The following is an 18,730-nucleotide window of genomic DNA, read 5'->3' as shown; positions in this document are numbered from 1 at the left end:
AAAAATATAAAAAAAAGCGATATTTATTTTATATATACAGTATATATATATATATATATATATATATATATATATTGTAACAGTTTTATAAGCCTTTACTGTTACTTTGGAATGGACCAATTTAATGTGTCCTGAGTCTGACTGAGTAAAAGTATTAATTTCTTAAATTAAATGGAGCATACAAAATAGAGCATAACTATATATGTACTTTATATCTAATCTAATACATTAATATCTAGAATAAAATCTGCTAGAAACTTCTCTGTTTGGATCCAGTCTCTATAAAAATGATTTTCAGAAACTTTATCCAGTAATCTTGAACAACTGGAAAAGTAATAGAAATTTATTTCAAGGTGTAAATGTATTTTTAAAAAATCTAATATATGTATAAAGATCAGAATCCTCTATACAATTGATATATGTTCTCTCTCACTCTGACAGGACTGCCACGGTTGCCCTTCTTCCTGGAGAACAGACATCACTGGCCGGAGCAGGGCAACAGACTCAGGTAGGATGATTTCTAAAGGGCCTGAAGGGTGAGAAAGGTATGGGGTGATTAGTAAGAGCTTTATAAAAAGATCACAGTTCAGTATGTCAATCAATGTAAGAAAGAAAAACCTTTTGCAATTCAGCATGACCTCATTACAGTGACATCACTGCTTTCAGCTTTCTGAATTTTGATCGATTTGTTTCCTAAACAAAATGTTAGATATGTTTGCCTTAGCATTTGGAAAACTTAAGCAGTGTGCATTGTCCTTAAAGGGATAGTTTACCCAAAAGTTAAAAAAAAATCAGTCTTCATTTACTCACCCTCATGTTGTTACAAATCTGTATGACTTACTTTCTTCTGTGGAAGATATTTTTCAGTGGGGCCCAAAACCGTTTGATGATAGTAAATGATGACATAATTTACATTTTTGAGTGGACTGTCCCTTTAAGTGACTATAATTGGTTGTGTGTTGAAGGGAGGCAGAGCCTGATGAGCCAGCAGACCCTGAGGAAGGCCGTGCATTGCGTGGAGCTGCGGGTCAAGCAGCGGTCGAGCGTTTACAGCGAGCCGCCCATCACGATGAGCAGCAGTCGCCACACGGGCATCCCTCGCCCCCCAAAAAAGCCTTTAAGACCCCCCGCGTGCCCTCTCTCTGCTCGATGGCCTCCAGGGCCACCGTTTCCCTCATGACAGGTCAGAAACAGACCACCAAGTGCTATTTACCAGTCATATGAGTGCTTAAGAAAAGCCATTAAACGTTGTCTTGCTCTCTCAGCTCCCAGCATGCAGTACAGCAGCAGCCTGGCGTGTTTGACCCCAGAGCTGGCCGAACTCTTGTTGGCTCATATGGCACGTGAACGTCTCCTCCGACCGCGTACCCTGGAGCTGTTCTTCGGCTGCCCGCTGCAGAAGTTTGTCCTAAACTGCTACCCATACACCACCAACGAGCTGCTGCGGCAACTGAGGGCGTTTTCCTGTCTCAAACATCTCAGCTTCGTCAACTCTCCACTCATCACAGGTGTGCAATATTAAGATGTTATTACAGTATATAAATAAATAGATCAGTAAATCATTTTTTTAGGACTATTAAGACTTACATTTTAGCCCAAAATTCTCATTACTGAAATGCAAAAAAAAAAGTTTTATTACTGTAATGGTAAAAATAAATAAAAACATAATAAACTAATAAAAATGTAAATAAATTTAATATAGAAATATGTTCAAATAAAAAATAAAGTCATCGCTATATAATAAATAATGAAATAATTAGTATTTATTTTTATTAATGTTTAATAATAATAGTAATAATACTATATCAGTTGTTAATATATTATTATTGTTAAATATTTTCATATGTAATATAAATATATTACAAATAATATTAAATTTTAATACACATTAAACTTGTAATATATATATATATATATATATATATATATATATATATATAATAAAGTCAGAGCTATATAAGTAATAAAATAATTATTAATTTTAGTATTGATTTTTAATTATTTGTATTAATAATAATACTATATCATTATTAATTCATAATATTTTAATATATTATTATTGTTAAATATTTTTATAATGTGTAATATAAATATATTACAAATAATATTTAATCTTAATACGTAAAGATTTGTTATTACATTAACATTTGATGTAAAAAATGTACATATAATTTATGGATTTTTTTTTGCATTATGGTAATGGTGTAAATGTGCTTAATTGTCATGAAAATAGATTTCTGAAAATAGACATATTTGATCAAATATCTATTTATTCTTTTGATTTTGGGGTGAAATATGACTAGATATCTGTGAGAAAAATTACACTTCTATAGGGCGTATTTCTATTGATTACTGGCTTGATTTGCATGTAAGATGATTTATAAAGCTGTTCATCATTTCCTGTTTCATTTTTGCAGACGCTGGTCTTTCAGTTTTGTCCAACCTCTCAAAACTGCAGCATCTCAACCTGTCGTCTTGTAGCAAACTAACAGACAGCTGTTTGCAGCATATCGCAGGTGCGACGGCGTGTCAGAAACCACTCACTGGAGCATCCATAAACGATTATCATCATGTACAAATGCATCATCTGTTTGTGTCTGATCTCAGGACTGCGCAGTATGACGTTCCTGGCTCTGGACCAGACCAAAGTAAGCGATGCAGGTCTGCTGATGTATCTGCAGTCAGGTTCTTCTGCGCTGTGTCAGCTCAGCCTCAATCAGACGGCCATCACAGAGAGCACACTGAGAGTGCTGCCCACATGTGTACCACAGCTACGAATGCTCAGTATTAAACACACCAAGGTATATACATACCCTTGAAAAAAAAAACATTTATTCAAGTATACTTAAAATCCATTAACATATTTATTGACATATCACTTAAGACTTAATGATATAAAAGTATAATTCAACTTTATTTGGAGTATTTCTATATTGCACAATGCACATTTCTTAATATCATGCCTAAAATGTGTTCTAATATCACTATTAATAAGGACTGCATGATATCTGTATAATATCAGTCTTTAAATGCAAGATATTTAAAGTGTACCTGAAGTATACTTACAATAGTTCCACTTTAGCACAATCAGATATTCTTAAGTATATCTTTAATTGGACCTCAGCACTACTTCTGCACAACTAAAGTTTAACAAAATGAGTTGTTTATTAGTTATTGGACTTTCAGTATACCAGTTTATTGTACTAAGAGTAAAATTGCAGGGTATTTTTATTAAGCACATAAATATCTAAATGCATTTGTAGTATACTTAGCACAAAATAAATGTAATTCAAATACATTTTAGTATATATTTTTTTCCACTTGGATACATAGATTTTTTTAATCATTTTATAATGTTTTATTTATATTTATAATATTTAGTTTATTTTTAGAATGCAAACCCTTTATTTTCAAAAAAATATTTATATATTTTTTTTTATTTAATTCTATTTTTTTTAAGGTTGTAGGTTCAATCCCACAGTTTGTTTTAGTTTTCCATGTCATTTATGGATGGGGTTATCTAAAATAGATTATATCACAATAATAGACTAACAAAAAAATGATTTTCATCAAAAGTTTGAGGTTGGCAAGATTTTTACAATGTTTTTGAGAGCCTCTTATGCTCACCGAGGCAGCATTTATTATATTTATAATAACTATTTGAATATAATTTAAAATGTAATTTATTCCTGTGATGCAAAGCTGAATTTTCAGCATCATTACTCCAGTCTTCAGTGTCACATGATCCTTCAGAAATCATTCTAATATGCTGATTTTGTGTGTGTGTGGAAACAGAGATATAATTTTTTGAATTGTTTTTGAGAATAGAAAAAACAGCAGTACTTTTGCGAAATTATAAATGTCTTTACTGTCACTTTTGATCAATTAATTGTATCCTTATAAACAGTAGACTGCATTTGTCCCTTCAAACAAGCTCCAATCATGAAGCCGTTACAGGGCTTGTTTGTAAGGTCTATTTATGGACCACGAGAGAATGGCGTAATGGAATTCACTATACGTTTACCCTATATTTATTTAACATTTGTCTCCTTTTGCCTTGAGGTGAGTGACGTGTCTGCACTCGCAGAGCTCCGAAACCTGCAGACGCTTCACTTGGACGGCACAGGTGTACGAGAAAATACTCTCCAGTGCCTTGCAACCCACCCCAGCCTATCAGCTCTCAGCCTGGCCGGCATACCGGTCGCCGACGGAAACCACACGCTGGAGATCATTTCAGGTGCAGCCAAATAGAACTATTTGTATTTATGGCGTTTTATGCATCATTTATGAAGTATTTTATGCATGCATGAATGTGTTTTGCAAGTTATTCAATCCTGTTTGGGGTTTTAGTGAAGTAAGAGCATTTTCTCCACGCAGGCCTAAGGCTTACCCAGCTCACCCTGCCCGGCAGACACTCTGTGACAGACAGTGGGCTTACGTTTCTCTCCAGACAGACTTTGCTCTTAGAACTCGACCTGACGGACTACACTCAGCTCACTGACCACGGCATTACACAGCTTGCCAGCATGACCAGGTAGAGCTTAGGTCCAAAGTGTCCATGCAGTAAATCACATGAGAAAAGGAGCTGCTGTTCTAGTTTAATGTGGTGTAATGCAACCGTGCAAATCTTGTAATGCTGGAATAGGCTTACTTAGAGTTATTTATGAAATCACTGGCTGGATCCCAAAATGTTGTTGTCCAATTTTCAGGTTTCCCACAGTCAAGAAAAACCGGGAACTATTAGAGAATTTCAAAATTCATGGAAAATAATCAAATGTAGTTACGCTCAGCTCTTTCTTTAGCTGGAATTTACTCTTTATAAAATGAGTTTTAACATTTCTTGTCCGGTCATTAGTAACAGCTGGAACAGGCATGGAAATTCTTTGGTCAGAAATTGTGGGAACCCTGATTTATGTGTAACGATCTATTCACACCAAGAGCGAATGTGTGCGTCAGACAAGACATTCACACTGTTCTTTTTTTGCCAACAAATATAGTGGTTTTTGTTTTTTATTAACTTTGTTTTCTTTGTTTGGAGAGAAAACCTACAGACCGATACGTTTCTTTAGTACATTTTCCAGCATTCTGAGCAAAAAAGTGATTAAATGTGACCCTGGAGCACAAAACCAGTCCTTAAGTGGCTGGGGTATATTTGTAGCAATAGCCAAAAATACATTGTATGGGTCAAAATTATTGATTTTTCTTTTATGCCAAAAATCATTAGGATATTAAGTAAAGATATTTTGTAAATTTCCTCTTGTAAATATATCAAAACTTAATGTTTGATCAGTAATATGCATTGCTAAGAACTTCACTTGGACAACTTTAAAGGAGATTTTCTCAATATTTAGATTTTTTTTGCACCCTCAGATTCCAGATTTTCAAATAGTTGTATCTCAGCCATATAGTATTGTCCTATCCTAACAAACCATACATCATTTGTCCCTTCAAACAAGCTCCAATCATGAAGCCGTTACAGGGCTTGTTTGTAAGGTCTATTTATGGACCACGAGAGAATGGCGTAATGGAATTCACTATACGTTTACCCTATATTTATTTAACATTTGTCTCCTTTTGCCTTGAGGTGAGTGACGTGTCTGCACTCGCAGAGCTCCGAAACCTGCAGACGCTTCACTTGGACGGCACAGGTGTACGAGAAAATACTCTCCAGTGCCTTGCAACCCACCCCAGCCTATCAGCTCTCAGCCTGGCCGGCATACCGGTCGCCGACGGAAACCACACGCTGGAGATCATTTCAGGTGCAGCCAAATAGAACTATTTGTATTTATGGCGTTTTATGCATCATTTATGAAGTATTTTATGCATGCATGAATGTGTTTTGCAAGTTATTCAATCCTGTTTGGGGTTTTAGTGAAGTAAGAGCATTTTCTCCACGCAGGCCTAAGGCTTACCCAGCTCACCCTGCCCGGCAGACACTCTGTGACAGACAGTGGGCTTACGTTTCTCTCCAGACAGACTTTGCTCTTAGAACTCGACCTGACGGACTACACTCAGCTCACTGACCACGGCATTACACAGCTTGCCAGCATGACCAGGTAGAGCTTAGGTCCAAAGTGTCCATGCAGTAAATCACATGAGAAAAGGAGCTGCTGTTCTAGTTTAATGTGGTGTAATGCAACCGTGCAAATCTTGTAATGCTGGAATAGGCTTACTTAGAGTTATTTATGAAATCACTGGCTGGATCCCAAAATGTTGTTGTCCAATTTTCAGGTTTCCCACAGTCAAGAAAAACCGGGAACTATTAGAGAATTTCAAAATTCATGGAAAATAATCAAATGTAGTTACGCTCAGCTCTTTCTTTAGCTGGAATTTACTCTTTATAAAATGAGTTTTAACATTTCTTGTCCGGTCATTAGTAACAGCTGGAACAGGCATGGAAATTCTTTGGTCAGAAATTGTGGGAACCCTGATTTATGTGTAACGATCTATTCACACCAAGAGCGAATGTGTGCGTCAGACAAGACATTCACACTGTTCTTTTTTTGCCAACAAATATAGTGGTTTTTGTTTTTTATTAACTTTGTTTTCTTTGTTTGGAGAGAAAACCTACAGACCGATACGTTTCTTTAGTACATTTTCCAGCATTCTGAGCAAAAAAGTGATTAAATGTGACCCTGGAGCACAAAACCAGTCCTTAAGTGGCTGGGGTATATTTGTAGCAATAGCCAAAAATACATTGTATGGGTCAAAATTATTGATTTTTCTTTTATGCCAAAAATCATTAGGATATTAAGTAAAGATATTTTGTAAATTTCCTATTGTAAATATATCAAAACTTAATGTTTGATCAGTAATATGCATTGCTAAGAACTTCACTTGGACAACTTTAAAGGAGATTTTCTCAATATTTAGATTTTTTTTGCACCCTCAGATTCCAGATTTTCAAATAGTTGTATCTCAGCCATATAGTATTGTCCTATCCTAACAAACCATACATCAATGGAAAGCTTATTTATTCAGCTTTCAGATGATGTATAAATCTCAATTTCAAAAAAGTGACCATTATGACTGGTTTTGTGGTCCAGGGTCACATATTGCAATATATCATGCTGTTGCTGTGTTACTGCTTTAAAGCAATTAAAATTGGCATTGTCCTGCAGTTTTTCGTTTCTGCTTTTGGTATGAGTAGACCTTTCGTTTGCGATTCATTTCTCTGTTTCATTAGAACAGTATTCAGAAGTCTTATTTTGCTTTTACCAAAGATGGTAATGATGACCCGCCCCTTTGCATCTGATAGGTTGAAGAAGCTGTCTCTTAGCAACACTCAGGTGAGTGACAGCGGACTGCAGGGACTGATCAGTCTAAAAGAGCTCCAGGAACTGTGTCTCGACCGTACAGCCGTCACCAGCAGGGGTGTCGCAGCCTTGATCACACACTTACCACATCTGCAGGTACAGTAGACTATATATATATATATATATATTAGTGCTGTCAAATGATTAATCGCGATTAATCGCATCCAAAATAAGTTTTTGTTTACATAATATATTTGTGTGTACTGTGTATATTTAATATGTATATATAAATACACACATAAATGTATATAGTTAAGAAAAATGTGTTACGTTTATATATTAAATATATTTATATATGAATATAAATATATACATGTAAATACATGTAAATATTTTCAAAATATATGCTGTGTATTTATACATACATAATAAATATACACAATACACACACATACATTATGTAAACAAAAACGTTTATTTTGGATGTGATTAATCCCGATTAATCGTTTGACAGTACTACAATATTTTATATATATATATATATATATATATATAGAGGATAAATATAATTATTATTTATTTATTTTCTTTGTGTAGTTAAAAATTAAATCTTAAAATTTGTTAAAAATCATATTTTTTTACATTTTTTACTAAATTAATAAAAAAAAAATAATAATTGCATTCATGCGTTAAATTTGTCAAAAGTGACAGTAAAGACATTTATGATGTAACAAAACATTTTATTTCAAATAAATGCTTTTCCTTTGAACTAATTATAAGAAAAGAAAACAGCATATCAGAATATTAGCATGATTTCTGGAGGATCATGTGACTCTGAACTTTACATCACAGGAATAAATTCCATTTTAACATATATAATATTTATTAACTTACTATGTAATATTCTTTATAATTGAAAATAATAATATATAAACTATATATACATATATATGGCAATGAATATTTATGGACTCAACGTGCTTGTGTGTTTTGTAGGTGATGGGTTTGGCCAGTACACAGGTGGGCGATACGGTGATCAGACGAGGTCTAGTTCACTGTCCACAGCTGCTGAAACTCAACCTCAGCAGAACCAGAATCACAGATCAGGGTATGTTGTGCAGTCTTATTCCCTCCACAATCATTTTCTAGTAAAGAAACGTCTCTAACATACTGAATTCTACTCCTCAGGTCTGAAGTTCCTGTGTCGTATGCAGCTGAGTCAAGTGAACCTGGATGGCACAGGCGTAACTCTTGGTGGCATTGCTAACCTGATCTCTGCCTGCCCTCATCTGACCAGCGTACGAGCCAGCCATACCCGCGCCATTCCTCCCGACCAACAGTCTGACGACGACGACGATAACGGCAACAACGCAACACGATCCTAGATGTTTCTGTGTATTCTTCAGACACGGCCATGGTACCCTTCAGCTGTTTCTCAGAGGGCAGATTATTCAAAGCTTCCTTTTTCCATAAGTAGCACTATGATCTCACTTGGGTTCGACAATCAAGTTGAAAAACGTTTTTGAATGTGGTTAAACAGCGTAATGAACAAAGTGTTCATACTTAACCTGCGTTTTGTCTGGAACTTGAAACGTGCCATGAATATGCACACTTCAAATTTATATTTTCTCTGGGCATTTTGCATTTTTTTTGTCAAATAAAATTAATTAAATATAATTTAAAAATACTGACGACTTGTAATACAGCATACAACAAAAGGTGTCATAATTTAGAAATAATGATGCTCAAATATTGATAATCAACCATTTGCATTACACTAACATGCATCTGTCCTTAACTTAACAAAAAAAGTTCTGAATCGTGAAATCCCCAAAAAATGAATAGCATCATCACATTGGCGTTCGACTGTTTCTGTATGCATTAGTGTTGTACCTTTAAGCGTTTGAATGCAATAACATTTAAAATACAAAAACATAAAGCTCTCAATCATATCTGGAAAAAATTCTAAACGTACCTCGAATGCACGGTGCTGTTCTGTCTTGATCTGACGCAAAGGTTTGTTGAAACTGTCAAATGCATTCTTGTTGCCAACAGTTGTCTGGTCTGAATTAAAATGAGACACAGACCCTGTTTTTTACATTCAGAACTCAGGAGCTAGTCAATGGTGCATCATGAACACGGTAGCGTCTTTTTCACGTTTATTTAAAATGCCATGAATTTTCAGTGTGTATGTTCCTACAACCCCAAAAAAGGTATTTCACTGTTAACCCACTGAATGCTGTTTGATGTGTTAGCAAATGTTCGTTCTGTGACATTAGTGCAAGTATACAGAAAATATACACAACAGTTCATTAAGGAAGTCTACTAACAAAAATTGAGTGTGAATGTATGGCACAGCTCATATTAGATGCATGTTGTACAGTAAATTCATTCAGTCTGCTCCACATCTGTACAGTTTATTTTGCAGGTAACTAGGATGGTCTAAAACTATTTTATACTTTAGGTTTACAACGTTAATAAAAGCTACATTTTGCAATGGTTACTTTTGTCTTTTCATTGCTTTTTTTACCTTTATAATTTGTATTTATATAATAACTGTGTTCCGTAAAATAATTAATAATCAATAACAATAAAAAATAGTTTTGATAACATTATTTACATTAGTGTTAAAGTTACAGTGTTACACAACTAGCCAGTAATAATAGCAACGAGTAGGCCTACCTAAATGTAACTATTTTGTAAAGTTACTTTTGTAGAGAGTTTGTTTCTTCATCAGAACAGATTTGGAGAAATGTAGCATTGCATCACTTGCTCACCAATGGATGCTCTGCAGTGAATGGGTGCCGTCAGAATGAGAGTCCAAACAGCTGATAAAAACATCACAATAATCCACACAAATTCATCTACACGATAAATGTCTTGTGAAGTGCAAAGTTGCCTGTTTTTAAGAAACAAATCCATCTTTAAGGTGTTTTTACTTTATCTTGTCGCTTCTGGCCAAAATATGAGTCCATAATCCATCCCTTTGTCCTCTAACTTCAAAACACAAACATAGAGGACTCGTATTTTAGCCAGAAGCAATGCCAGCTTTTCATTACACAAGATGTAAACTGCTGCACTGGAGTGGTGTGGATTATTGTGATGTTTTTCTCAGCTGTTTGGACTCTCATTCCGACGGCACCCATTCACTCCAGATGATCCATTGCTGAGCAAGTGCTGTAATGCTAAATTTCTCCAGATCTGTTCTGATGAAGAAACAAACTCATTTTTAGCTTGCAAATTTTCAGCAGTTCATTGTAAACAATAATTGTGAGATCAAATATGCATTTGTTAGATTCACATATTTACAGTAAAAACTACAAGAATAGCATGTATAAAAACCATTACTGCTGTCTTTTTAACAGGTTGTCAATGGACAAGGGTGTGAACTTGTAGCCGGATCCCTCATAAAACCTATTCTGAAATTCAACCCTGAAAGCAAACACAAAGCACATAAAAACATCACTTTAACTACATTCATATCACTAATTGTATAATATTTAAACATGCTTTTAAACAGAACAAATGTTTGTTGTTTTTAGGAGTAATAGTACATACTGAACCTCACGATAAACTCTCACACTATTAATGCTAAATTTGAACACATTTCAAGTACAGAGACATTAGCACAGGGGTGCCCAAACTCAGTCCTGGAGGGCCGGTGTCCTAAAGAGTTTAGCTCCAACCCCAATTAAACACACCTGAAGCAGCTAATCAAGCTCTTACTAGGCATACTAGAAACTTGAAGGCAGGTGTGTTGAGGCAAGCTGGAGCTAAACTCTGCAGGACACCAGCCCTCCAGGACAGAGTTTGGGCACCCCTGCATTAGACCTTTGGGCCAGATATATATAAACTTTAATAGATTAAAAATAGATAGACAAACATGTTCCATGTCAAAGGTCAAACACCTTGACTAACACGCAGCTTACAAGTGCAAGGTTTTTATACGCATGATCACTCTGAAGACTTCTTTGTTAAAAGAATTAAAGTGAAGTCTCCTACTCGTTGCTTATGAATTATGCGTTGTTTTTACCAGTGTAGTCGTAAAGCATGCAGAAATGCAGACAGGCCCTCCATAACCAGAAGAATAGTCACGGTGAGAACAGCGAAAGCAGCAAACAGCAGTACCAGAGGAGATCTTCAGACTCACCTGGAGAACCATCCGCCAAAGCACCTCCGACAGCTCTGCAGACGAGAGACACAACCATTTTACTGTGTATTTGTGTTTCTTAAAGGAACAGATCACCCAAGAATGAACAGTCTGTCATTATCCACTCACTCATGTCATTCTAAACCTGTATGGTTTTCTTTCTTCTGTGGATTGCAATAGAATTTTTTTCTATACAATATTAGCAATAGCATTGTGTGAAGAGCATGCTGAAACTTAAACCATTGTTCACTGAAAATCTTAACCCAAAAAAACTCAATATGTACTTTTGTGTTCCATAGTGCAAAGAAAAGACATGATATTTTGAACTTATGTGAATTAATTTTATTTGCATGTTTACTGGCACATAAAATATACTATAATATGTCATATATATGTTAATTTAGAAATCATTTTAATATGCTGATCTGCCGCTCAATTATTAATAATTGTTCTTATTATTATCAATGTTTAAAACATTGTATATTTTTGTGGAAACTGTGATACATTTTTTTCAGGATTCTTAGATGAACAGAAAGCAACAAAAAAAAAACAGCATTTATTTAAAACATACATATTTTGTAATATTATAAATGTCACTTTTGATCAACTTAATGCATCCATGCTGAATTAATTAAAGACTTCTCTGATGCCAAAAGCTTACCATCTCATCTTTCTGATGATGTGAGAAGGAGGAGCACGTATCTGTTTCATGCTGATTATTCAGATATATATATATATAAATATATTCAACATTTTTATACACAATTCACATTCTAAATATGGTATTGGCAATTTGAAAATGTCAAATAAATAAAAAAATTAAAAGATTTATGCTCAATTTTGCAGTACTAAAATGTATAATTTAAAAAAACGAATAAATAAATCACCAATAAATATAAATCCTAGTCTTATATGTAAATCTTAAATATAATATTAAAGCCTTATAGACTACTGAATTTAATTACTATTTATGTACTTTACACAAATTGAATATAGTTAAATATTTATAAATGGTATAAACATATTTAATTACATTTATTTTATATTCTTTTTCATTTCATTATTTTTAATAATATAACTAATTAATGTAACATATTATGTGTTTATACAAATTTACTGAGGGTGTTTTTCAATGAAAGGATTTAATTTGCATTTAAAATGTGCATAATTGAATTAATAATAAAAATATATTTCCATGATGAAATCAGTACCGTTTTAGTATCACTAAACTATTAGGGTTTTGTGAATATATTTTGAATGAATTATTATTTTTATCTTTTTGTTTTCATTAGAATTTAGTTAGTTGTGATTATTTTGTTGTGTATTTTTGTCATAGTTAATGTACAGTTTAAAATTTGTATTTCAGTTTGAGTTATTTTAGTACATCAATATAAACTAAATGAAAATGAGAAATACTGCCTTGGCAATTAGCGGACATAAACTCATTTTAGTTTTCGAATATTTTTTTATTTTAGTGATTTTTTATTTGATTTCAAATGACAAAAGTTTTGCATGGTTTTAGTTGGTTGAAACAAGCGTTAACTGTTCTTGGGACAGGGTTGCTCTGCTCACCCACCTGGTGTCTGGTTTTCATCCGGGTCCTGTGGATGAGGAACTTAGGGTTTGAGAAGAAGCAGCACAGGAACCATGAGCATAGCCGTCACAACCAAGAAGATCTGAACCGCTTTCTGTAGAGCATTACAGCGTCAGTCATAATCGTTAAAGCCGAGTACTTCAGCTATGAAATGCCAACTGCTTTTCGAGGAGCATGAACCCAAACCTGTCCTGCGTAAGGAAGCTTATACTCAGACTGGTAATCAAACAGCATCATGTTGATGAAGAGAGCCGTTTCAGAGCGCAGAGTGATGCACCATTTATAGAGGATGAGGAAGATCAGGTATCTGAAGAGAGACAGCAGGAAGATCAGCTGTGGAACAAACTGTCCTGGAATTTTCAGACATGTCTGTTAAAAAGAAAAGAGAAAAACAAAAAGTCACAGATTTCTGAACAGTGATGACCATAAGGGTTAAGAACTGATATGAATCATTCTTTATCTGGAATTTGGGACGAGATGGTACTTTTAAAACAATCAGCTACCTTTTAATCATAATAATACCACTATCTATAGTAATTCAATTGAAAAACTTCAAACGATAAAACGTTTGTAATCAAAATTGCTCATTTCAACTCCTTTTTTAAAATCTTGTCGAATCGCGTATAAATTGCTATTCAATTTGGTTCAATTAATTTGATGAGTTAAAGGAAAACATGTTGCCATGACTTATTGATCATATCATTTTTTAGTGTAGATTTATATACATGTAACATATCTTTCTATTTTTCTATTTTAGACAAAATAGACAAAAGCTACATTATTACATCATACACTCTAAAAAATGTTGGGTTAAACACAACCCAGTGCTGGGTAAAATAGGGACAAACCCAGCAATTGGGTTGTTTTGACCCAGCGGATGGGTTACTACCCAGAAGGTTGTGTTAAACATTTAACCCAACCGCTGGGTCAAAGCAACCCAATTGCTGGGTTTGTCCCTATTTTACCCAGCACTGGGTTGTGTTTAACCCAGCATTTTTTAGAGTGTAACATTTCAGTGTAGTACTTAGATTTCCTTAAAGAGAATTAATATTTTGCATTAGCATTTGACAATCTTATTGATTTCAATTGGTTTGAAAATGTAATTTTGCCTTAATTTATATGAGATACCCACCCAAAATTGACCAAACTCGGGGTGAGTCCAAAGAGCATATGACTGCCATCTTCATCTCGAAGGAGTTTAGAAAGTACAGCTTATTTGATGCAATATTCCAAACCTAAAACAAAAACGTACGTTAAAATCAATTCAAGTTTTAATAGGTTTACACTGTCCTGCTAAATCAATGCTTCGTTCTTCCAAATCTTTGTTGTTCAAATCCACACATTTATGAATTTTGGAATAATTAAGATAAGCAGCAAATCAGCATAATAGAATGATTAAAATCATGTAACATTGAAGACTGGAGTAATGATGCTGAAAATTCAGCTTTGATCACAGGAATACATTTTAAAATATATCTGCTGTCAAACGATTAATCGCAATTAATCGCATCCAAAATAAAAGTTTTTGTTTACATAATATATGTTTGTGTACTGTGTATATTTATTATGTATATGTAAATACAATTGAAAATATTTACATGTATGTACATTTATATATTAATATTCTTATATTTTATATAAATATATTTAATATATAAACAACATATTTTTCTTAAATATATACATGCATGTGTGTGTATTTATATATACATGATAAATTGCGCATGCGTGTCATGTGCCTGTCTGTCAATGGAAGTCATGCCCTATTTTGGAGTTCCCGCCCCCATTTGGAGATCTCGGGGCTGCAGTTATTCCCTTCTCTTCAGACCTGCTGTTTTTGTTTCGTGCAGATGCTTTATGCAGCAAATAAATAAATAACACTTAAAAAAAAGACCATTCTGTTTTTGTTTTAAATCCTGAAATTAATCTAAATCAAATCAAAAACAACTGCCCGTGCAGATGGTGATTAAAATGCAGTGGTTGCCTCTAATTTCAAATGGCTAGATATTTTTGTTTAAAGCCAGTTTGTTTGTTATAAAGCAAATAGCCAATAAATAAATTTGCTTAAAAATCAGTATCAGTATCAGAATCCAATTTGCTAGTTAAAAAAAAAAAGAAAGAAAGAAAAGAAAATCTGAATTCTGAATCAGCTATGACCGGCACATCACTAATTAAAATACTAAGTAAAAGGCCACAAATTTGAAGTACAATCTGGGATGTCTTTTTCTATCAATTCTTCAATAGGTAGATCTTGAATGAATGAATGATGCATTTATATAGCACTTTATTGTGTATTGTTGTACACCCAAAGCGCTTTACAATCATATGGGGGGGTCTCTAAGGGGGTCTGAATACTTTCCGTACCCACTGTATATTGAAAATATTTACATGTATATATTTATAGTAATATAATTTATATATATATATATATATATAAACAAAATATTTTTTGGAAACATATACATGCATGTGTGTGTGTATTTATATATACAGTACATAATAAATATACACAGTACACACACATATATTATGTAAACAAAAACTTTTATTTTGGATGCGATTAATCGCGATTAATCATTTGACAGCACTAAATTATATATACGTAAATTATTTTATTCTAATCTTTTTTTTTTGTTTACTTTGCATTGTTAATTTGATATCTTAATAATCTGTTATGATTACTTTGTGATTATTTTTAAAGGCTTTTTATGTAAAGCACTTTAAATGACCATTGTGCATGAAATGTGCTATATAAACTTGCCTTGTTTTCCTAAACACAAATCACTTCCATTATGCTGTTATGTTCATATTTGTAATGTTAGAAAATCCCCAAAGACTAAAATGTAAAAATTAAACAAAAATATAAAAATTTGAATGAACTCTTCTTCTATATCACTTTTAGAGTTACATTCTCACATAATGCGCAGTTCCAATTAAAAAATAAATAAATAATTAATTAAAATGGTATTAAAATTGAATGAAAGGTAACTAAATCTGAATTAAATGGAATTTCTGTCGTACCTGTTGTGCTGTTCTCCACAGGAGAAGCGTCTGTGGCACCCTGAGCACTCCGGATAACTGATGGCACACTGACAGGCACTTCACCCGGCAAAGTGTACATATACTCTGGGATGCTGGAAATGCCGTCTTGGCCCCACATATCCTGTTTCGTAATATTAAAAGTATGCAGGCTGGGTCTCCTATTGGCCCACATGCTGCAGTTACCTTCTCTCTCATCTACATTGTCCTCAGAGAGGGATGAAGATGTCCTGGACACATTGTCAGGTGTAGAGCTGAGAGAGGCAGACTCAAAACCTGAGGAATGATGAAGGATGACCGGCTCAGACACAATAGGCACAATAGACTCCACTTTGTTCCGTCTGCAGAGAAAGGGATGCTTCATAGCCTTCCGTACTCTTTTGAAGAATAAATACATTAGTTTCTTCATCTTCCTATTTGTACGTTTCTCTGAAGTGAGGTAAAACAAATGGGTAACACAACTATTAGAAACATCTCTGACCTCAAATTAAAAGAAAATCACTTGTTATCCTTCTTCTGTCATATTATAAATGCAAATTAATGTAAATATCGCTCTTTAGCAAAAACACATTTTCCTCAAAATGTATATATAATATTTACATTAATTCAGTGTGTTTATATATATATATATATATATATATATATATGTAAAATATAGGCCTATGTAAAATATAACATAGCCTATATTCAAATATAACAATATAAACAAAATAAGATGTATTTTGCATAAAATATATATTTTTATTATTTTAATATATAATACATATATATGTTTGATTTAAGATCAATTGTATAAGTAAATACAATTTTATGTGTGTGTTTAAAATGTATTTTAAAGTGTAAATTTAAGCTAAATAATTCAGTGTGTTTATATATATATATATATATATATATATATATGTAAAATATAGGCCTATGTAAAATATAACATAGCCTATATTCAAATATAACAATATAAACAAAATAAGATGTATTTTGCATAAAATATATATTTTTATTATTTTAATATATAATACATATATATGTTTGATTTAAGATAAATTGTATAAGTAAATACAATTTTATGTGTGTGTTTAAAATTTATTTTAAAGTGTAAATTTAAGCAAAATATAATCATAAAGCTGAGGGAGACTCCGGGCCACCACTAAAATTCACGGGACAAGTTTTCTGGGTGGACTACATACCACAGAAGACCTTCTGTGGGACCCCTTTATCAGAGCCTGGACAATGTTGTGTATCAGGTTTCAAATGCTGAGCTGTTGTCCAGTAGAGCTCAGGTGATTCTCGTCGCTGATCTGATTCTGGAGGAAAGTGTGTCGTCACAGACCTCGCTGACCTGAACACGTCACGATCACGTTATGATTTCATGCACTGCATTTTTTAAAAGCTGAGCCAATAAATCTGACAAGCTCACTGATCGATTTAATTATTAAACATCAGTGGACAAGCTGCTGTTTAAAAACCCAGCGCTGGTGTTTTGAACGACAGTGTTCGCATTCATATCAAACGTTATTAGGCCTACATGTGAAAATAAAGTCAGTTCACGCTTCACGCGCTGTTGTCGCGTTTTATTTATTTATTGGCTGAATTAATGAATGAATACTTTCTAATTCTTTAATAATTAATCATTCTTTCTTTTTGGAACACAAAATAGACGTTAGGCAGAATTATGTCACTTTCATTGGGCTGCTTTTTTGGAAAACCAGTGAACAAAATTGATAAAATGTTAATTTTTAGGTGAGGTAAACAAACCTTTAATGTCCAAAAACTATAGCATAGCAATGTTAGGCTAATATATTACTACATACATATATATTATAGGCTAAATATATTTGCCTACAGTTATTGAAAATGTAAATTTTTATGAATTGACATTTGAAGAAAAATATTTAACAAACTATTTGAATTCCCTTTCAGAAGGACTAATACCTAAAAGTAAGAAAACTGTAAAGCCCTGTTTAATTTTATTAAAATGTTAGTCAAATGAATTAAAACAGATTTCCTTTTTGATATTTGACGGTCACCCCAAAGAAGTAGCCTTCTAGAAGTAGAAGAAATTGAATTCCCTTAACCATGTATATGAGTTAGAACAACCTATATGAAATATGCTATCATATGATATTATAAAAATGTTTTATAATCTAGTTCTTACTATGTGTCAGTAAGTTGTTGTTATTTTAGCATGTGTGTCTGGCTCAGTGTTATATTTTTAGGATTACTGATGAACTAATGTACTTTGATTTGTATTAGTTATCTATTTTAGTTTTAGTTACAGTTGTAGTAATGTTGTCATTTTTATTAGTTTTTTCATTATGTCTATATAGGCTTTTTATTAAGTTTTACTTTTATTTATTTTGAGTTATTTGCATGTTTGAATTGTTTTTAGCTTTATTTTTTTGTTTTCATTTAAATGTTTTAGTTTTGAAATGTTGCTGTATGCATTTGTCATTTTTATTTACATTATTTTATTTTCTTATATATATGTATATATATATGTATATATATATATATATATATATATAGTATTTATAGAGTTTTAGCTTTTAGTTTTAATTACTTTTTCTTATTTGTAAGTCGCTTTGGATAAAATCGTCTGCTAAATGACTAAAAGTAAAGTAAAAGTAAAAGAGCATTGGAATATTTCCATGTTTATTGTTATAGTGCAGCGCTTCTGAGGAGGCGTCACGTGAC

At 33.1% G+C, this 18,730-nt stretch overlaps 1 protein-coding gene and 1 long non-coding RNA gene across 3 annotated transcripts in view; one reads left to right on the top strand and one right to left on the bottom strand.

Annotated features, from left to right (window-relative positions):
* The window catches only part of LOC107555334 (uncharacterized), a 24,894-nt gene extending 15,143 nt beyond the window's left edge, over positions 1-9,751 (top strand). The window contains exons 5-14 of the mRNA XM_016238092.1: positions 442-508; positions 966-1,183; positions 1,266-1,508; positions 2,418-2,516; positions 2,608-2,801; positions 4,063-4,237; positions 4,378-4,534; positions 7,259-7,412; positions 8,253-8,364; positions 8,445-9,751. Coding sequence (XP_016093578.1) covers positions 442-508; positions 966-1,183; positions 1,266-1,508; positions 2,418-2,516; positions 2,608-2,801; positions 4,063-4,237; positions 4,378-4,534; positions 7,259-7,412; positions 8,253-8,364; positions 8,445-8,641 — 1,616 coding nt within the window. The 3' untranslated portion in view covers positions 8,642-9,751. The remainder of the gene's footprint in view (positions 1-441; positions 509-965; positions 1,184-1,265; positions 1,509-2,417; positions 2,517-2,607; positions 2,802-4,062; positions 4,238-4,377; positions 4,535-7,258; positions 7,413-8,252; positions 8,365-8,444) is intronic.
* Positions 9,752-10,449: 698 nt separating this feature from the next.
* On the bottom strand, positions 10,450-13,355 carry LOC107554837 (uncharacterized). 2 transcript variants are annotated; one of them, XR_001605109.1, is made up of 4 exons: positions 13,187-13,355; positions 12,983-13,094; positions 11,290-11,441; positions 10,450-10,688 (listed from the first exon to the last, which is right to left on the bottom strand). It is a non-coding gene; the product is annotated as an uncharacterized lncRNA (long non-coding RNA). The 2 variants fall into 2 exon arrangements; XR_001605107.1 differs by having other exon boundaries at positions 12,983-13,355.
* Between the last annotated feature and the right edge of the window lie 5,375 nt (positions 13,356-18,730).

Source organism: Sinocyclocheilus grahami, unplaced genomic scaffold (genome assembly GCF_001515645.1).
Source record: "Sinocyclocheilus grahami isolate Dianchi unplaced genomic scaffold, SAMN03320097.WGS_v1.1 scaffold19.1, whole genome shotgun sequence".
NCBI lineage: Eukaryota > Metazoa > Chordata > Actinopteri > Cypriniformes > Cyprinidae > Sinocyclocheilus > Sinocyclocheilus grahami.
This window is presented reverse-complemented; position numbering and strand designations above follow the sequence as displayed.